The following is a 21,533-nucleotide window of genomic DNA, read 5'->3' as shown; positions in this document are numbered from 1 at the left end:
ACTTGAGGTCAGGAGTTCAAAACCAGTCTGGCCAATATGGCGAAACCCCATCTCTACTAAAAACACAAAAATTAGCCAGGCGTGCTGGTGCGCACCTGTAATTCCAACCACTTGGGAGACTAAGGCAGGAGAATTGCTTGAACCTGGGAGGTGGAGGTTGCAATGAGCTGAGATCCTGTCACTGCACTCCAGCCTGGGTGACAGAGCAAGACTCATAAAAAAAAAAAAAAAAAAAAAAAGACGCCTCTGGAGTGAATATCAGGCTTTTAACCTTTCCTCCTCTATCTCTTCAGTGTTTTTCTTGCAAAGGTCTGGTCTGCTGGACTCTAGGAGATGGCCCCATCACAGGAAGCACCGTGGTCCTGTCTGCTAGCGTGGCTTCCCGAAGTTGTAAGTTCATTTATTTAAGATGTCTCAAGAAAATGGACAAAACAGGGCTGGGTGCAGTAGCTCACACCTTATAATCCCAGCACTTTGGGAAGCTGAGGCGGGTGGATCACGTGAGGTTGGGAGTTCGAGACCAGGTGACCAACATGAAGAAACCCCGTCTCTACTAAAAATACAAAATCATCCAGGCATGGTGGCACATGCCTGTAATCCCAGCTACTCAGCAGGCTGAGGCAGAAAAATCGCTTGAACCCAGGAGGTGGAGGTTGCAGTGAGCTGAGATCACACCATTGCACTCCAGCCTGGGCAACAAGAGCGAAACTCTGTCTCAAGAAAAAGAAAAAAAAAAAAAAAGTTCACTTTTGTAGCCACCAGAAAAAAGAAAAAAAAAAGAAAAGAAAATGAAACCCACTGTGTCTGGGCCACCATGCAGAAGTGTGAAGCAGCGTCCACCCCAAGCCATGGCACTGAGAGGAGGAAGAGAGAAGACAGGGTGTCACACTCGGTCCCTCTAAGTCCTCACTCAGCTATTCACACTGAGAGGAGGAGAGAGGTGCCACACTCAAATCCCTCAAGTCCCTCACTCAGCTATTCACACACTGAGAGGAGGAGAGGTGCCACACTGGTCCCCTAAGTCCACCAGCTAGTCTCACACTGAGAGGAGGATACGGTGTCACACTCAGAGCCTCTAAGTCCTGGCTCAGCTATTCACACTGAGAGCAGGAGGACACGGTGTTACACTCAGTCCCTCTAAGTCCTGGCTCAGCTATTCACACTGAGAGGAGGAGGACAGGGCGTCACACTCAGTCCCTCTAAGTCCTCACTCAGCTATTCACACTGAGAGGAGGAGGACAGGGTGTCACACTTGGTCCCTCTAAGTCCTGACTCAGCGATTCACACTGAGAGGAGGAGGACAGGGTGTCACACTCAGAGCCTCTAAGTCCTGACTCAGCTATTCACACTGAGAGCAGGAGGACAGGGCGTCACACTTGGTCCCTCTAAGTCCTGACTCAGCGATTCACACTGAGAGGAGGAGGACAGGGTGTCACACTCGGTTCCTCTAAGTCCTGGCTCGGCTATTCACACTGACAGGAGGGGGATAGGGTGTCACACTTGGTCCCTCTAAGTCCTGACTCAGCGATTCAACTAATGGCTTTACAAATGACACATCTGATACACAGCTTGAGAGAAAGGGCAGCAATGCTTCTAACACTTCCTGACATTTCTTCTAACTCCTGACATTTTCAGAAGCATGGGATGTTCACTGCAACAGCTGCTTCCAGCCGAGAAAGGGGCCGCCCTTTCTAACTTTTTAAAAGGCTTAGCAGGCCGGGCGCGGTGGCTCAAGCCTGTAATCCCAGCACTTTGGGAGGCCGAGACGGGTGGATCACGAGGTCAGGAGATTGAGACTATCCTGGCTAACACGGTGAAACCCCGTCTCTACTAAAAAATACAAAAACTAGCCGGGCGAGGTGGCGGGCGCCTGTAGTCCCAGCTACTCGGGAGGCTGAGGCAGGAGAATGGCGGGAACCCGGGAGGCGGAGCTTGCAGTGAGCTGAGATCCAGCCACTGCACTCTAGCCTGGGCTACAGAGCCAGACTCCGCCTCAAAAAAAAAAAAAAAAAAAAGGCTTAGCCGTCTACCAAATGGGATTTTAAGAAAAAGGGATTTCATGTCACATTTCTTTCACAGAAGTACATAAAATTACAAATAAAATTCAAAGCCCAGGCTTTCAGGGCAGGGACCCGGCTGATCCAGCGGCATCAGACACACTGACTGCCGAATGGGCAGGGGAGAGAGGCAGCCAGGTAACACAGCAGGGACAGGTAACACAGCAGGGACAGGTGACGCAGCAGGGACAGGTGACGCAGCAGGGACAGGTGACGCAGCAGGGAGATGGAGCCAGGATGGCTTCTCCCAGAGGCCAACCCAGGCCACCAGACGTGGGTGGCCACACCGTGGCAGGAGGCTGAGTCACCCTGGCCGGAGCTGACCAAGTGCCTGGAAAACGAGGGGAGAAACCCCAGCAAGGAGCAGCGCGGAGAGAAGACATCCCCATCCACACATAAATGCTCCCACGGACTTGTCTGGCCCTGAGCTGCTGGCGCAGTGTGTGGGGAAGACTCCCAGGGGCCCCATCCACACATAAATGCTCCCACGGACTTGTCTGGCCCTGAGCTGCTGGCGCAGTGTGTGGGGAAGACTCCCAGGGGCCCAGCAGAAACGGGCGGCTGGAGGACGGAGAACACTGAGTTGAGACGGCGGCTGCTGCTCACCACCTGAGAGTCTGGAGTTTCAACCTTCACAAGTTAGAGGCTTAAAAACACCTCAGGCTTCCCAGGAACATCCAGAAAAACCACACCTTTGCAGATCCAAGACTAAATATCTGTCAGGCAGAAGCAAAAGCCAGTCAGACCTGCCCTAACAGCATAAACACTGAGCCTCTTCAGGGTGATCGGCGGGAATTCCGCCTCCGAGAACAAAGCCCACACTCTTCAGGGGAAGACAACAGAATCCAACAGAATTCAGAGTCTCTACCACATAAACTCCACCATATTACCAGTATACAAACTAAAATTCCAACAGACAATCAGGAAGTACTAGACGTGTGAAGAAGGGATAACAGGATCCACGGTGAAGGGAAAAATTAGCCAAAAGAAGTAGATCCTGAGACCAGGGCGGTGGCTCACGCCGGTAATCCCAGCACTTTGGGAGGCCGAGGTGGGTGAAACACCTGAGGTTGGTCAGGAGTTCAAGACCGGTCTGGCCAACATGGCAAAACCCCATCTCTAATAAAAAAATACAAAAAATTAGCTGGGCATGGTGGTGTGTGCCTGTGATCCCAGCTACTCAGGAGGCTGAGGCAGGAGAATCACTTGAACCAAGGAGCTGGAGGTTGCAGGTGAGCCGAGATGGGGCCACTATACTCCAGCCTGGTGACAGAGCAAGACTCTATGTCTCAAAAAATAATAAATAAATAAATAAATAAATAGGCCAGTGTGTTAGCTCATGCCTGTAATCCCAGCACTTTGGGAGGCCCAGGCGGGTGGATCACTTGAACCCAGGAGTTCAAATCAGCCTGAGCAACATGGCGAAACCCCGTCTCCACCAAAAATACAAAAATTAGCTGGGTGTGGTGGCACACACCTATAGTCCCAGCTACTCAGGAGGCTGAGGCAGGGGAATTGCTTGAACCCGGGAAGCGGAGGTTGCAGTGAGCCAAGATTGCGCCGCTGCACTCCAACCTGGAAAACAAGAGCGAGACTTGTCTCAAAAAAAAAATAAAAATAAATAAAAATAAAAAAAAAATAAAGGTGAAAGAGGGACATTACAGATAAACAAAAACAGAGAATTCATGGCCAACAGACCGATATGAAAAGAAATGCTAAAAGTACATCTTTAGGTTGAAGAAAAACAAGATTTGAACCACACTATGAACCAACTTGACCTAATGAAGTTACAGAAAATGAAAACCAATGACTGAATAAAACTCTTTTCAAGGGTATATGTAATATTCACCACAAAGAGTATATACATGATCATAAAACACTTCTTTTTGATTTTTTGAGACAGGGTCTCATTCTGTTGCCGAGGCTGGAGCACAGTGGCGTGATCACGGCTCACTGCAGCCTCTATCCCCTGGGATCAAGTGATCCAGCTAATTAATTAACAAAACATTTTGGCCGGGCACAGTGGTTCACGCCTGTACTCCCAGCACTTTGGGAGGCTGAGGTGGGTGCATGGCTTGAGCTCAGGAGTTGGAGATCAGCCTGGCAGCACAGCGAGACCCTCTCTCTATGAAAAATACACAAATCAGCCAAGCGTGGTGGCACATGCCCACAGTCCCAGCTACTGGGGGGCTGAGGCGGGAGGATTGCTTGAGCTTGGGAACTTGAGGCTGCAGTGAGCCGAGGTCACACCTCTGTACTCCAGCCTGGGTGACAAAGTGAAATCCTCTCTCCAGCTTACTCGGGCTCTAGTAATTTCTCTCTACTCTATTCATGTCACCCACCCAAACCTTTACATTACCTAAAAGTCTTCAATCTAAGTAAAGGGTTCATATGAAGTAGAGACTTCATATAAAAAGAGGTCGAAGGGGCCTAAGTGACCTTTTGCTTGTGCTGCAGTAAGAGGAAGCTGCAGAAAACATGGGTACGACGCCTGGGAGCCTCCCACCACGCACAGGAGCCGCCTTCTGAAGAACGTGCCAGAGCTGGCAGGGCTTTGTAACAGCAGATGGAGGGAGCTTGGCACCAGGAAGGCGCTGAGCATTCGCCCTGCCAGTCACTGATACTCAGAGACTCAACAGATGATGTTCTCCAAATTTCATAAAATATAAGCACATTTCACTAGGGGAAGACAACCTGAAGAGAACCTAGAATAACGTCTAGAAAAGCTGAGTATTCAGAATGGCTGATGTGCATAAAATCGTTTCCCTTTCCGAAACAAAGAAACCTTCTTTACAAAAACCAAAACCACCTTGACACTAATAGCTGCCACTTTTCTGTAGAAAAAGCTTCATTTTTAAGTAAATGACTCTCCACCGCTCCCTTTTCCAGAAAGGTGGGGCAGGAGCCTTGTGGGCCAAGGTGGGTCTTACACGGCTGGGCGCAGGCGCCAGGGCGGCCTGAGGGACTCAGCACAGGTCGTGTCTATCCATTTATTCCAAGGTTACCTCCTTCCGCTCTGCGTCAGCGTGGATCTTGGCCTGGTTTGCGGCAGCTTCTCGGTAGGTGCTGGCATGTTTGGCTTGCTCAAACAGCGTCTTCAGCTGCTGCGCGGTGGTGAGCAAGGAGTTGACCATCTCCTCCAGGTACAGCCAGCTCCGTGGCTCTGACAGCTCCAGCCCATTGACCAACGCGGGAGGTGCCGCTTTGGTGGGAGTCGGGGGTGGGACGGCAAGCGCAGGCAGGGATGTCAACACTAGAGCATTTGGAAAGCAAAATAAACCAAGAAATGAATCAATTTCCTAGCTTCAAAATGGCCCCTGTGAGTGGCTCACACCTGTCATCCCAGCACTTTGGGAAGCCAAGGCGGGCGGATCATGAGGTCAGGAGATGGAGACCACCCTGGCTAACACAGTGAAACCCAGTCTCTGCTAAAAAAAAATACAGGCCGGGCGCGGTGGCTCAAGCCTGTAATCCCAGCACTTTGGGAGGCCGAGACGGGCGGATCACGAGGTCAGGAGATCGAGACCATCCTGGCTAACACAGTGAAACCCCGTCTCTGCTCAAAACACGCTCCGCCTCCCGGGTTCACGCCATTCTCCTGCCTCAGCCTCCCAAGTAGCTGGGGGGAGCCGGTAGTCCCAGCTACTAGGGAGGCTGAGGCAGGAGAAAGGTGTGAAGCCGGGAGGCAGAGCTTGCAGTGAGTCGAGATTGTGACACTGCACTCCAGCCTGGGCGACAGAACGAGACTCTGTCTCAAATAAATAAATAAAATTTAAAAAAAAAATTCTAATCACAGCGCAGTGGCTCATGCCTATAATCCCCACACTTTGGGAGGCTGAGGTGGGAGGATCACTTAAGCCTAGGAGTTCAAGACCAGCCTGGGCAACATAGCAAGACCTTGTCTCTACGAAACAAAAATCAAAAACAAAAACGACTAGCTAGGTATGGTGGCATTCACCTGTGATCCCAGTTACTTAGGAAGCTGAGGCGGGAGGATGGTTTGAGCCCAGGTGGTCCAGGCTACAGAGAACCATGACTGCACCACCGTCCTTTGGCCTTGGTGACCTAATGAGACCCTGTCTCAAAAAGAAAAAATGCCAGGCATGGTGGCTCACACCTGTAATCCCAGCACTTTGGGAGGCTGAGGCGGGCAGATCCCTTGAGGTCAGGAGTTTGAGGCCAGCCTGATCAACATGGTGAAACCCGATCTCCACCAAAAAATGCAAAAATTAGCTAGGCGTGAAAGTGTCTATAATCCCAGCTACCTGGGAGGCTGAGGCATAAGAATCATTTGAACCCAGGAGGCGGAGGTTGCGGTGAGCTAAGATCATGCCACTGTACTACAGCCTGGGTGACAGAGTGAGACTCCACCTCAAAAAAAAAAAAAAAAACTCTCACATAATGTCGGAAGTCGGGTAAAAAACTGACCAACAAACAACAAATCACTGCCCAATGACATCTCCCCAGCACCTGACACCCCCAGCACCCTGGCTGTTCCCTGATCCACTCCATTCCTATTTCCAACCTGACCTGACCTGATCCTCCAATTCCACCTGTTTCCCAATACCTGGTCATCCAGCCACCTGACACCCCCAGCACCTGACACCCCCAGCACCTGACACCCCCAGCACCTGACACCCCAGTACCTGACTCCTCGGCTGACCCCAGCCTGACTGACCCCCGGCACCTGGCCACCCCGGCACCTGTTTGTACCTGAGCCGGACCCCGGCACCCACACACTGTCATGGGAGCCCCCAGGCTGGTCCTCGGCACTGGGCATTTCAGGCGTCCACTCTGGCGCCCTGGGCCAATTCCAGCACCTGGCCCACCCCCAGCACCCAATGACCACCCCAGCGCCTGACATCCCTCTAGCACCACACCCCCTCAGCACCTGACACACCCTCCAGCACCTAACATCCCTCTAGCACCTGACACCCCCAGCACCTGACAGCCCCCAGCACCCTGGCCACCCCAGCACTGGCATCCCACGGAGGCGCCGAGGCAGGAAGATGTCCCATCCCTTCCCGGCTCCGCCTTGGCTCAGGTGAAACTCATCCAGATGGCTGCTGGACCTGGAAACGTTCACGGAATCAGAGCTGAGGACAATGACCGGGGAGGGAAGCAGCTAAATCAGAGTCTCGCTCTGTTGCCCAAGTTGGAGGGCAGTGGTGCCATCTTGGCTCCCTGCCTCCCGGGTCCAAGCAATTCGCCTGCCTCAGCCTCCCGAGTAGCTGGGATTACAGGCATCTGCCACCAGGCCTGGCTCATTTTGTATTTTTAGTAGAGATGGGGTTTCTCCACGTTGGTCAGGTTAGTCTCGAACTCCTGACCTCAGGTGGTCTGCCCACTTCGGCCTCCCGAGTAGCTGGGATTACAGGCATCCACTACCACGGCCGGCTGGTTTTGTATTTCTAGTAGAGATGGGGTTTCACCATGTTGGCCAGGCCAGTCTCCTGACCTCAGGTGATCCAAGGGCGCCCAAAGTGCTGGGACTACAGGCGTGAGCCACCACGCCCGGCCCCAGGCTAAATCTTCTAAAGAGTCAAGCTGACAAAAGAAACCTTGCTTTCAACTCCACCCACCTGGAAAGTCTTTCTGGGCACCTGCAGTCACACATAGGAGATTTATTAAAGATAATGGTAGGTGGGCTTCTTTTCTTTTCTCTCTCCTTTTTTTTTTTTTTTGAGATGGAGTTTAGCTTTTGTTGCCCAGGCTGGAGTGCAATGGCGCCATCTCGGCTCACCACAACCTCCGCCTCCCGGGTTCAAGTGATTCTCCTGTCTCAGCCTCCCGAGTAGCTGGGATTACAGGCATCTGCCACCAGGCCTGGCTCATTTTGTATTTTTAGTAGAGATGGGCTTTCTCCACGTTGGTTAGGTTGGTCTCGAACTCCTGACCTAAGGTGGTCTGCCTGCTGAAGTGCTGGGATTACAGGCATGAGCCATCGCCCAGTGGGGTTTCTTGCAATTGGAGAAGGAAGTTACAAAGTGGGAAAGGAAAGGAACTAGAACAAACCCTGAGGTTCTGCACTGGAACTAGAGACACTGGGGCAAACTTACGGCTTTCAACACACACAGACCTGGAGCACAAACGTGCACATGTGCACATGAGAACGTTTCCGACTTCTGCCCGCCAAGGGCACCCGGGGACAGAGATCCAGGAGCCACATGCACACCTTGCACCAGGGGTGAGCGGTTGATGCGAACCCCCAGCCCTCCTGGAGAAAAAGCTCTGATTTCAAGCATTTGCTGATTTCTTGGTATAAATACTTCACCAACACCCACCCCACACTTTTTTTTTTTTCCAGTTAATAGAGATGGGGTCTCCTTATGTTGCCCAGGCTGGTCTCAAACTCCTGGTCGCGGTCTCCTAAAGTGCTGGGATTAAAGGGGTGATTTAATCCCCCTGTAATTGGGATTACACGCCTGTAATCCAAGCACTTTGGGAGACCGAAGCGGGCAGATCATGAGGTCAAGAGATGAAGACCATCCTGGCCAACATGATGAAATTCCGTCTCTACTAAAAATACAAAGATTAGCCAGGCATGGTGGTGCACGCTTGTAGTCTGCACTCCAGACTGGGCAACAGAGCAAGACTCCATCTAAAAAAAAAAAGGGGGGGCCGGGCGCGGTGGCTCAAGCCTGTAATCCCAGCATTTTGGGAGGCTGAGGCGGGCGGATCACGAGGTCGGGAGATCGAGACCATCCTGGCTAACACGGTGAAACCCCATCTCTACTAAAAAATACAAAAAACTAGCCGGGCGAGGTGGCGGGCGCCTGTAGTCCCAGCTACTTGGGAGGCTGAGGCAGGAGAATGGCGTAAACCTAGGAGGTGGAGCTTGCAGTGAACTGAGATCCGGCCACTGCACTCCGGCCTGGGCGACAGCGCGAGACTCCGTCTCAAAAAAAAAAAAAAAAAAAGGAGTGAGCCACCACGCCCAGCCCTGAGGTAAGCTTTAAAGATGGAAAGAGTTTAGATAGGCGAAAGAGAGAATAATGAAACAAGCAAATGAAAATGATAAGGTAAGTTTTTCATTAACAAGTTTCTTATACTGTCTGTGATAGTGAAAAATGGAAAACATGCATTTGCCACCAGCAGGGGAGGGTTCAATAAATCATATATTGATCATATGCACCCTTTAAAAAAGTATAATGATGGCCGGGCACGGTGGCTCACGCCTGTAATCCTAGCACTTTGGGAGGTCGAGACGAATGGATCACGAGGTTAGGAATTCCAGACCAGCCTGACCAGCATGGTGAAACCCCATCTCTACTAAAACTACAAAAAAAAAAAAAAATTAGCCGGGCATGGTGGCACACGCCTGTAGTCCCAGCTACTCGGGAGGCTGAGGCAGGAGAATTGCTTGAACCTGGCAGGCAGAAGTTGCAGTGAGCCGAGATCATGCCACTGCACTCCAGCCTGGGCGACAGAGTGAAACTCCATCTCAAAAAAAAAAAGTATAATTATACAGAAATCTTGGCTGCATGTGGTGGCTCACACTTGTAATCCCAGCACTTTGGGAGCGTGAGGCAGATGGATCACTTGAGGTCAGGAGTTCGCGACCAGTCTGACCAACACGGTGAAACCCCGTTTCTACTAAAAATACAAAAATTAGCCAGGTATGCTGGTGCATGCCTGTAATCCCAGCTACTTGGGAGGCTGAGGCAGGAGAATGGCTTGAACCAGGGAGAGGTTGCAGTGAGCCAAGATTGCACCACTGCACCCCAGCCTGGGCAATAGAGCGAGACTCCATCTCAAAAAAAAAGTGCAGTTAAACGAAAAATCAAAGTTAGAATGCGTTTACGGTGTATCATTGTTTTAAAGATTTAGGCCACATGTGATATCAATCTTGGTTTTTCTTTCTTTCACCAGATACCGAATGCCCATGCTAGCTCTGGGGAGACCAAGACCTGCCACTGAGGAGTGTCTACCTTCAAGAGGATAACAGCAAACTCACCAGAAAGAACTTCAGCTCCACAGGCCAATTGGTTTCTTTTTTTTTCTTTTTTTTTTTTGAGAGGGAGTCTCGCTCTGTCGCCCAGGCTGGGATGCAATGGCCGGATCTCAGCTCACTGCAAGCTCCACCTCCCGGGTTTACGCCATTCTCCTGCCTCAGCCTCCCGAGTAGCTGGGACTACAGGCGCCCGCCACCTCACCTGGCTAGTTATTTTTTGTATTTTTTAGTAGAGATGGGGTTTCACCTTGTTAGCCAGGATGGTCTCGATCTCCTGACCTCGTGATCCGCCCGTCTCGGCCTCCCAAAGTGCTGGGATTACAGGCTTGAGCCACCGCGCCCGGCCGGCCAATTGGTTTCTAGGGGTGTGCCCTGCTGTTGTACCAAAAGCAGCTTCCACAGCACACACATGAATGGACGTGGCTGTGTATCAATAAAACTTTATTTACAAACATAGGCAGTGGGCCACAATTTGCCAGCCACTGATCTACTGCATCAATAACAACAACAAAACAAACCAAAACGAATCCGATTTCACCTAGAAATTCTTTCACAGGAAGCAGTTCTGAGGAAAATTACCTGTACACGTGTGAATTCTTTCAAACCTACCTATTTTGGGATGTGATGTTGGCAACGCAGCTTCTGGAAACGGGGCGATCTGGCAGCTGTCCTGATAGCCGGGGTAGTGAGGCTCAGGGTGGCTGGCCCTGCATGGGGGTTGCACGCTGGCCTCTTGGACTGTTGGCGAGAGAAGGGACAGGGAACCTCGGGACGACTGTCCGCACAGCAGGCCCTAAATATCACACTGTAAGGCTGTGCCATTCAGTACACATAGCAGCTTATGGCCACACGCGGCTACTGAGTCCCTGAAAGGGGCAAGCCTGAATTGTTGACATAGGATTGGGGCTATATCAGTTAAAATAAAATAGATTATAAAAACCAGTTGTAGCTCTTTCCTTTATTTTCCTCAGTGTGGCTACTAGAATATTCTCCAGCACACATCCGGCTAGGCCGCACTTCTGTTGCACAACTGTAGTCAGAAGCAGGAGCCGACAGACAGAGAGTATTTTCAGCTTTGCCGGCCCTGGCATCTGTCACAAGTAACCCACTGCCACGCCAACCCCACCCACACTGCACCGCCCAACTGACGTGGCTCACACGCTGTCCCCACCAACAAACGCCTGGTTCAAGTTCCCTCTCGAGGTACCCAGCAGCCTACGAAGCCCAATATGGCACTGGGGATGTGATGTCATGGTCAAGGATATGCCGAGGACATGTCAGGCGGGCACTGGAGCAGCTCACCTGTGGCTCCTGCGAAGACGTCACCCTGGGCCGGACTCTCGGATATGACAGCAGTGGCCTCTACTGTGGATGCCCGGTCAAAGGTCAGTGCCCCCGAGGTCGTGATCTGTCCTGAAGGGGTCACGGTGACTGGAAAGGCAGAAGCACATTTCACGCGGCCAGGCAGTGGCACCCACGGCACACAGGTCCTGTGCCACCCATGGGCACCAATCCTTGAGGGGGCCTGGGCTAAAGTGCAGGCAGTGGTAACCGTACCCTCCCATGTGAAGGACACACGGGAAATCCCAGACCTTGGAGAAGACCTCAGAGGAGAAAACCAGGATGGCAACTTGCCACCACCAATTGTTCACTGTTTAAACTGTGCTCCCCAGCATGGAAACGTGCTGCCCAGCCAGAAAACAAACATAAAATAAAACTTCCAATGACTTTTAAATACTTTGTGGCTCAAATTAAGAAAAAGTCTTTAATCCAAGCTGAAGGTAAAAAGCAGCCATGTCCCACAGCAAGGCTGCCTCTCCAGCTCAAAAAAAAAAATCCTGGCGACAGATCTTAAGACTCTGCTGCAGGCCGGGCGCAGTGGCTCAAGCCTGTAATCCCAGCACTTTGGGAGGCCGAGACGGGCGGATCACAAGGTCAGGAGATCGAGACCATCCTGGCTAACCCGGTGAAACCCCGTCTCTACTAAAAAATACAAAAAACTAGCCGGGCGAGGTGGCGGCGCCTGTAGTCCCAGCTACTCTGGAGGTTGAGGCAGGAGAATGGCGTAAACCCGGGAGGCGGAGCTTGCGGTGAGCTGAGATCCGGCCACTGCACTCCAGCCTGGGCGGCTGAGCGAGACTCCGTCTCAAAAAAAAAAAAAAAGACTCTGCTGCTGTGGGACTCTTCCCGCACCCACCACCCAGAGCCTCGAGAAGGAGCCGACAGGGTGTTTTAGAAAGACCTTGCTCTATAAAAGCTAAAACCCCGACTTACATTAGTTAACAAAAGCCTGTTACAAAGACCTTTTCTCCTATTGCTACCTCTCCCCATTTAAATGCTGTCTGTACAATAAAATAAAAACATTAGCTGGGCATGGTGGCACGTGCCTGTGGATCCAGCTACTTGGGAGTCTGAAGTGGGAGGAATGCCTGAGACTAAGAGGTCAAGGCTGCAGTGAGCCTGGATCCTGACGCTGCCCTTCAGCCCGGCCACAGAGAAAGACCCACAGAGTTCTGTGCAGCCCTCATCCAGCGCACTGAGAATCCCTCACCAAGGACACCCTTGTCAGGAAACGTCCCTCAAGCGTGTGCTGGGCACTCGGCTCTGCTCACTGACACTGGGAAACAGCCCAGGACGAGGCCAACAGCACCCAGACCCCAGGGAAGCAAGACAGAGCTGGGCACTGGGACAGCCCTTCCCACCCGGGGGCCGCACTGCAAAGGAGCATGAAGGCATTGACATCCCTCCGGCCACGCAATGTGCTTTAGAAATGAGAATCCCACAGTGGCCGTGGGAGTGGTGACGAGAGAAGGCAATGCACTTAGGTCCCCTCAGCAAACTAGAGCTATGTTTTCTCAAACTCACAGGTGGTGGCCGCGGTGGCTGGAAGCAACGTGATGTTCTTGGGGGAGTCCTTCTTCACGGGAGTTGTGGGCAGTTCATTCTCCTTCTTGCGCCTTTTGTAAGGCACAAAAAGCCTGACTGGGCCACTCTGGGGGAGAAAGGAGACAGTCCACCACGTTGGTGTGTGCAAAAGCTATGCTGCGCTTGCAGCTCCTCCTTACGTGGGGGCACCACGGGGTGTGTGAGTCACATGGCGAGACCACATTAAGATGGTAAGCGCCCCTAAAAATCCCACCTCTTTTTTTTTTTTAGACGGAGTTTCACTCTAGTTGCCCACGCTGGAGTGCAGTGGCGCGATCTCGGCTCACTGCAACCTCCGCCTGCTGGGTTCAAGTGATTCTCCTGCCTCAGCCTCCTGAGTAGCTGAGATGACAGGCATGTGCCACCACACCCAGCTAATTTTCTTTTTTTTTTTTTTTTGAGACAGAGTCTCACTCTGTTGCCCAGGCTGGAGTGCAGTGGCACGATCTCCGCTCACTGCAACTTCTGCCTCCGAGGTTCAAGTGATTCTCCTACCTCAGTCTCCTGAGTAGCTAGGATTACAGGCACACACCACCACGCATGGCTAATTTTTGTATTCTTAGTAGAGACGGGGTTTCTCCATGTTGGTCAGGCTGATCTCAAACTCCCGACCTCAGGTGCTCCGCCAGCCTCAGCCTCTCAAAGTGCTGGGATTACAGGTGTGAGCCACCGCGCCCGGCCAAAATCCCACCTCTTTAGGCCCCAAATCCCTTAACATGACAGAAAGAATACTTTAAAAAAGAACATATGAATACCAGTGCAGCAAAATAACAAAGTGTCATCTACAGATTAAAGGTCAGAAATTCAGGGCCGGGCGTAGCGGCTCATGCCTGTAATCCCAGCACTTTGGGAGGCTGAGGCAGGCGGCTCATGAGGTCAGGAGATCGAGACCATCCTGGCTAACATGGTGAAACCCTGTCTCTACCAAAAATACAAAAAATGAGCCAGGCATGGTGGTGGGCGCCTGTAGTCCCAGCTACTCAGGAGGCTGAGGCAGGAGAAGGGCATGCCTAGGAGGCAGGGCTTGCAGTGAGCAGAGATTGTGCCACCACACTCCAGCCTGGGCGACAGAGCGAGAATCCGTCTCAAAAAAAAAAAAAAAAAAGGGTCAGGAATTCCTAAAAGACAGAAAATAGATGGGGGCCAGGGCCAAGCAAGGGAGGAATGAGAAGAAGCCACAGAGGAGAAAGTTGGCAGCACAAGGGCATAGCTTCAGCAGCACCGCACCAGACAGGAGGCGGCATGGGATCAATTAAAGAAAACGGTAAAAGTCACCAAAGATCTCCCATGAAAGAGGCCAAACCCTCAGGGAGCTGGGCCTGGGACACTCCCGCCTCCAACCTGAGACCCTCACAAGCCCAGCACCACACAAGGCTGCCGGACACATGCTCAGAACGTCTCTTCTGTCAGTTCAAACCTGTTGAGACTCTAGTGAATTTTTCATTTAGTTATTCTTCTTTCCAATTCTACAATTACCATTTGACTTTTTTTTTTTTTAAAGATGGAATCTCGCTCTCTTACCCAGGCTGGAGTGCAGTGGCGCAGTCTAGGCTCACTGCAAGCTCCACCTCCCGGGTTCACGCCATTCTCCTGCCTCAGCCTCCCAAGTAGCTGGGACTACAGGTGCCGCTACCATGCTCAGCTAATTTTTTGCATTTTTAGTAGAGACAGGGTTTCAACATGTTAGACAGGATGGTCTCAATCTCCTGACCTCGTGATCCACCCGCCTCGGCCTCCCAAAGTGCTGGGATTACAGGCATGAGAGCCACTGTGCCCAACTTTTTTTTGTTTTGTTTTGTTTTTTTAATAATTTCCATCTCTTCATTGACATTCCCCAGTGAGAAGACAGTGTCTTCAGACCTTCCATGCAGTCGCTAGCTGTGGTTTTCTTTAGTCCTCTGAACATACTGAGGATGGCTGTCTTAAAGCTTTTGCCTGTTAAACCCAATATCCCGGCCTCTCCAGGCAATTTCTGTTGCTCTCCTCCTGTGTATGGTTCATGGCTCTTTGCATGTCTTAGACTCTTTTGTTAAGAATCAGACAACACAGGTGATACACTGTAGCAACAGTGGAAAGCTGTTCTCCTTTCCCCCAGCTCGTGGCTGCTGTCTGCTTGTTTATTATTCAGGGATGGGGCTGGACCCTTTAACTGAAACTGTTCTCCTGGGGCGGCCTCGGCTGCTGCTCCTCTGAGGGCTCAGCCCTGGGGGTGCAGTCACCTTTGGTGGTGGGGATTTTGGCTGTCTCTCTCCCTGATCTCTGTTAAGCTGTTGGTTGAGCCAAGTGTCAGAATCAACTAACCGCCAGCTGCCTGCTCCATTACTTCCAACAATGCCCTGGGGCACACACTGCTCCACTGTCTGAGCCGATTAAATTAGGGCTTCTTTACCAAGAGGTTAGAACTTGAGGGCTTGTTTCCCCAGTGGGTTCTTAGCTGTGGCTTTCCTCGCCTCTCTGGTAAACCTGCTGACCTAGTTTAGTTTCTTGCTCTAATGGAACTGCTGGCCTCCTCTTAACTGCTGACCACCAAAATGTCCATTGTTTTGAACATCCCCTTCCTGTTTCAAATCAAGTCAGTTCCTTTGGGAAGGGCTTTGGAACTCTGTGTTCTTACAGCCTCTCTCTCTTTGGGGCTGAATGCCGGAGCCCCTACTCCAGACCTGGAGGCGGGAACAGCGCCTGGGTCGATCAGAGGGACTCTGTTGCATCAGTCGGGCTCTGTGAGAGGGGGCGGCAGCCTCTCACCGCATGGACGCTCCACCCCATGGGCAACCTGGGTTGAGGGAAATTGGGGCCTCCCTATGCTTGGCCTCCCACCTCTGAGTAACGCCTCTGCCCTCTGAGTGGGGCTGACTGAAGAGATTTTCAGTCACACTTCCCAGGAATTTACTGCAAATTGGAGCTGAAGGGGTTGAGAACCGCTAGTGGCCTGCCCCTCCCAGTGAGATACCACATCCCTTGACCGGGAGCTGTGAGGAGTGGGAACCCTGTTTTCTTGGTCACAACCACCCAGGATGGAGCCTCCTCCATAGGGAGCTGGGGGCAGAAAGGGAGGGAAGGAGCTGGTCCTAGCTTAAATGTCACAATCCTCACTGCTCTTTCCAAGACTCAGTACATTTTCCTGGATGTTTCTTTATTTGCTATATGCACCTAGGACAATTTCCGGAGACCTTAAGGGGTTATTTTTTCACAGTTTTCACTAGTTATTTCTGTGGAGAGTTGGTCCACTGAGCTTTTCACACCACCATTCCCCAAGTGGAAGCCAAAAGTTTTAAAATGTGATAAAGTCCAATCTAAGAAATCCTAGTTCTAACTCTAGGTCAGGAAGATTTTCCAATGTGTTTTCTCCTAAAAATGTTATAGTTTTACCTTTTACTTTAGATCTGTGACCCATTTTGAATTCATTTTTGTACCAAGTGTGAAGTTTAGGTCATCCTTTGTCTCTACCGATGAACGTCCAGTCGCTCCAAGGCCATTTGCTGGAGTCTACGACACTCTAGTCTGACCCAGATTTTGGGGGTCTCTTCTGCCAATGCCACACTGTCCTGATTACTGTCACGAGCTAGTAAGTCTTAAGACCCCGCAATGTGATTCCAACCATTTAAATGTTTATTTCAAAACTGTTTTGGCTTTTTAAATTTCCTTTACCTTTCTATATAAATTTTAGAATCAGTTTGTCTGCATCTAAAAAGAATCCTGCTGGGATTTTGATAGTAATCGTGTTAAACCTATGAATCAACTTGGGAAAAAGTCACATCTTTACTATATTGAGTCTTCTAATCGACGGACACAGGATGTCTGTTGATGTATTTCAATCTTCTCTGGTCTCTTTCTTTAGCACTTTTTTCAATACCTTCCACATACAGACCCTGTTCATGATTTCCTAGACTGACATTGAAGTACTTCAGCGTTGGAGCCCCTGCAAATGATCTACCCGCAGGCTCGACTGCCAATGGGACCGACGCCTCCTCACAGCCCAAAGGGGACCGATGCCTCCTCCCGGCTCCTTTACTCCTCCAGCAACTCTAAGAGTCTCACCTACTGGCTTTTCCAAATCAACTTCAAAATTATTTTACATTCACAAAATTGTTTTTTCCACTAGAATCACATGAAATCTATATATAAACTAGACAATTCTAGGATGTTTACTGTTTCACCCCAAGAACATGGTAGGTCTCTCCATGTTTTTTTTTTTTTTTTTTTCTGAGGTGCAGTAGCTCACGCCTGTAATCTCAACACTTTCGGAGGCCGAGGCGGACAGATCACCGGTGGTCAGGAGTTTGAGACCAGACTGGCCAACATGGCAAAACCCCATCTCTACTAATAATACAAAAATTAGCTGGGCGTGGTGGCTCACACCTGTAATCCCAGCTACTCGGGAGGCTGAGGCAGGAGAATTGCTTGAATCCAGAGGCGGAGGTTGCAGTGAGCCGAGATCGCGCCGCTGCACTCCACCCTGGGTGACAGAGTGAGACACCGTCTCAAAAAAAAAAAGAAAAAGAAAATTATTTTGGGTCTTTGTCAAATAGTTAGGAATTCAGAATAAGGAAATACGTCAAAAAGATATTAAAAGCTCTATTCATGAATAAGTTTACAGTAGCATTTTTCTGACACGTTATAAAACGCAGAATATCTAACAGCACACATACAAGGAAAAGTGTGTATGTTTAGTTTTGGAGTTAAGGCGGTGACATTATAACCGCTTTTCATTACTTAAGGTTTCCATAAATGTTCTTTGAGCAACATCTTGGGGGCCAACCACGTGCCCACGCATCGAGACATCAGGTTTCATTGTGGTGTATCAGGGAGCAGGGGACAGAGCAGCAGAGGAGAAGCAAGGACAGTATCCCTCTCCAAGGCAGAGGGCAAGAGGGAAACAGCCAAGGGGCCAAGGGCTGTGGGACCCACTCAGCCACCCCCAGCTCCACCAAGTGCTCCTGCTCCAGACATGCTGGCAACTTACTAAGGTCATGTCGTCGCAGCAGGCAGCACAGGTGCAAGAGGCAGCGTGAGGGTTTAAGATCCCGTCCTGAAATGCAAAAAGAAGCACCACGCATTAGAAAGTCAGCCCCTAAATGTGAATCATTCAATAACAGAAGATTTCAACCACTTCTACTATTTACCTGCCATTCATAAATACAAAAACTCTTTTTTTTTTTTTTTTTGAGACAGAGTCTTGTTGGGTTGCCCAGGCTGGAGTGCAGTGGCATGTTCTCGGCTTACTGCAACCTCTGCCTCCCCGGCGCAAGCGATTCTCGTGCCTTAGCCTCCCAAGAAGCTGGGATTATAGGCTTGTGCCACGACACCCAGCTAATTTTTGTATTTTTAGTAGAGACGGGGTTTTTGCCATGTTGGCCAGGCTGGTCTCGAACTCCTGGCCTCAAGCAATGAGTCCACCTCGGCCTCCTGAAGTGCTGGGATTACAGGAGTAAGCCACCGTGTCCAACCTCATAAAGACAAAAATTCTGAGAAATGAGGGCCGGGCATGGTGGTTCATGCCTGTAATCCCAGCACTTTGAGAGGCCGAGGCGGGCGGCTCACTTGAGGTGGGGAGTTCGAGACTAGCCTGGCCAGCCTGGTGAAACCCGATCTCCATTAAAAATTAGGCCAGGTACTGTGGCTCACGCCTGTAATCCCAGCACTTTGAGAGGCTGAGGTGGATGTCTCACTTGAGGTCGGGAGTTCAAGACCAGCCTGGCCAACAGGGTGAAACCCCATCTCTACTAAAAAAAAAAAAAAAAAGCCAGGTGTGGTGACGGGCGCCTGTAATCCTAGCTACCTGGGAGGCTGAGGCAGGACAATCCTCTGAGCCTGGGAGGTGGAGGTTGTGGTGAGCCAAGATCAAACCACTGCACTCCAGTCTGGGCAACAAGGTGAGACTCTGTCTCCAAAAAAGAAGCAGACGACCACCAGTAATTTCCAGAGACTTCTCTTCTTCACAGTGCCATTATTGGTGGCAGAACCCATCTCTCTCCTTTCAAGATTTGCAAAAGGCTCTAGAGGAATTGCTTCCTTAACAACACACAGGAGCTAAACTGGAATAGGAATCAGAAGTCCTCCTTTTTAGCAGACAGAAGAAAAGTTAGGCGACTTTGAAAGGGTCACACGCATTCAAACAGGAACGATTATCTTAACTTCCACTGTTTCCATTTTTTGTATATTTGACACACCCCCTTTCTACAACTGCTCTGTGCCAGGCGCTGTGACCTCATGCACTTCTCCCAACAATCCTCACAGGGTCACGATCATCATCATCCCCATGTGAAAAATCCGGAAACTGAAATACGAGAGGGTCAGTCACTCATCCAAGGCCACACAGACACGAGGTGGAGGCTGCAAACCCCGTGTGTCTGACCCCGTGGTCTGTGCCCGCCCTCTGGCTGGGCCACCTCGGAGGCCCCGCATCCAAGCTGTGTGTTGAGCACAGGTGAGGACGCACAAACGATACCTGGATGAGGCACTGCAGGGGTCGGCCTGCGTAGCGAATGCTTCTTTTCCAGTCCTTACTGCTGGCTCTTCCTGCCATGGCCTCAAACTCGGTGGGACTGTACCAGTTCTCCCCCTGCTTGATGCACCGTCCCCGGCCGCCTGCAAGGAAGAGCAGCAGTCACGATGACAGCAGGAAGGAATGTCGCCTCTGCCATCGCCTCCCTCCTGGGACCTCCTCCGCCATTCCACGAGCACCAGTACCCCAGCAGCTTGTGTGATCTCACCCACCCGTGTACTTGACCCTGACAGGGCCACCACGGGTCTGCCTTTGCAGCCTGTACCTCTGATCCCCTACGTGATCTCTCCATCCACTGTCCGCAGGCACTGCAAGCTCGACCAGGTCCCACACTGAGCACCTCTAGTACCCACTTCCAGAGCCTTTGTCTACAAGTCCCAAGCTGACCTGGCAACTTGAGGAACACGTCCCAGCCCTACCTCCCTCCCACTTCTTCTTGTCTCCTATCCCATGGGTCACGATGGTTTTTCACCCCTAAATGGTTCCCAGGCCCAGCCCTGCCCAGTGCCTCTCCCAGGCCTCAGCTCTAGTTCACAGGAACTGGGTGTCACTTGCACCTTCTGTCTTCTTTGTTGTTGTTGTTGTTGTTGTTTTTTGAGACACAGGCTCGCTCCGTCGCCCAGGCTGGAGTGCTGTGGCGCGATCTCTGCTCACTGCAAGCTCCGCCTCCCGGGTTCACGCCGTTCTCCTGGCTCAGCCTCCTGAGTAGCTGGGACTACAGGCGCCCGCCACCTCGCCCAGCTAATTTTTTGTATTTTTAGTAGAGACAGGGTTTCACTGTGTTAGCCAGGACGGTCTCAATCTCCTGAGCCCTTGATCTGCCTGCCTCAGCTTCCCAAAGTGCTGGGATTACAGGTGTGAGCCACCGCGTCCGGCCCTGTCTTCCTAACTAGTTCTAGGTGCCACAATTTTCATCTTTCTCAGCCCCCAATTTATCCTAGGGGGGCTACAAAGGGAAATGCAACTTTGGAGTCTGAAGCGGCAGCCCTCACCTGAGCCAAGCCTGTTCTTGTACAGAGTGCCGCTGATGTTCCGGCACCGCACGGGCAGCTCACTGTCGTACACAGAGGGGTCCCAGTTGTATTTAGTTCCACCTTTTTCTTGGCCGGGAGCCAGAGGGGTTGGAGGAGACTGAGGACCTTGGGCAGAGAAAGTGTGTGAAGGTGAGAGGCCGGACGCCAGGAAGTACATACAGCATGCACTCCCCTCACAGACACCCACCTCCCCAGCAGCACCACCTCCTTCAACGGCGGGAAAACTCTTCTCCGCCAGGAAAATTCCACGGCTTCTACTTAAAATCCATTAATAGTTGATATTCCAAATTTACCACAAAAAGAAGTAAATAAATTCCTGAAATAAATTCTAGCTATTCTGAAACGTGTTTTGCCCAGGCCTGGGGAGCAGGCAATGCTGTACCTGGGGTGAGGGGAGCTGCCGGGCCCTTCAGCCCGGTGGTCTCCACGATGCTCCCATCTGTGTGGACGACAATCAGTGTGGCTTTTTCGGTGTTCAGGCTGTCCCCGATCTGAAGGGCCGTCCTACCAGACTAGAAGGAAAAACCGCTCTGTCAGGTCACGTCCGATCATGACACGAGGTGTGTCCCTGAGCCCAGCCGGGCTGTCCTCCAGCAGGGCTATGGCTGTTCTCACCAAGAAGGGACGCTCGCCTAGGCACCCCATATCTTTTCCAAAGATATCTCTCAAAGACTCAAAAACAGAGCCAAGAACAAGAGCAGGCGGTGCCGAAGTCTGTGTGGTGCTGAGGAAAATGCCTGCCATCGTTTGTCAAACGGAAAGAAGACATGGCTGAGGAAAATGCCTGCCATCGTTTGTCAAACGGAAAAAAGACACGTGCTCCACGAACAGGAAACACCCTGACGTCTGCCTGAGCAGCTCCCACAGGTCACCGTCCTCATGCAGGGTCTCCAACAGACCGCGCTGGCCACCACAGACGAGGCCTTGTGCAGGACCACCCTCCAGAGCCCCTTCCAGATGGCGACGGGAGACCGGGGCCTCAAAACCACATTTCCACACTGGCTGAAGCTACTGCAACTGCTGCCTGCTTCCAAAATCACCCTTCAAGCTGCACAGAC

The 21,533-nt window shown here is 51.3% G+C and overlaps 1 protein-coding gene across 1 annotated transcript in view; it reads right to left on the bottom strand.

Annotated features, from left to right (window-relative positions):
- The window catches only part of DEAF1 (DEAF1 transcription factor), a 49,784-nt gene that overhangs the window by 21,539 nt on the left and 6,712 nt on the right, over nucleotides 1-21,533 (bottom strand). The window contains exons 3-10 of the mRNA XM_003909336.5: nucleotides 20,858-20,987; nucleotides 20,434-20,580; nucleotides 19,385-19,524; nucleotides 17,900-17,965; nucleotides 12,877-13,003; nucleotides 11,314-11,442; nucleotides 10,621-10,749; nucleotides 5,063-5,310 (exon numbers count right to left, since the gene is read on the bottom strand). Coding sequence (XP_003909385.3) covers nucleotides 5,063-5,310; nucleotides 10,621-10,749; nucleotides 11,314-11,442; nucleotides 12,877-13,003; nucleotides 17,900-17,965; nucleotides 19,385-19,524; nucleotides 20,434-20,580; nucleotides 20,858-20,987 — 1,116 coding nt within the window. The remainder of the gene's footprint in view (nucleotides 1-5,062; nucleotides 5,311-10,620; nucleotides 10,750-11,313; nucleotides 11,443-12,876; nucleotides 13,004-17,899; nucleotides 17,966-19,384; nucleotides 19,525-20,433; nucleotides 20,581-20,857; nucleotides 20,988-21,533) is intronic.

The sequence above is a fragment of the Papio anubis genome, chromosome 12 (assembly GCF_008728515.1).
Source record: "Papio anubis isolate 15944 chromosome 12, Panubis1.0, whole genome shotgun sequence".
NCBI lineage: Eukaryota > Metazoa > Chordata > Mammalia > Primates > Cercopithecidae > Papio > Papio anubis.
The sequence above is the reverse complement of the archived record's forward strand: the minus strand, read 5'-3'. Positions and strand labels throughout refer to the sequence as shown.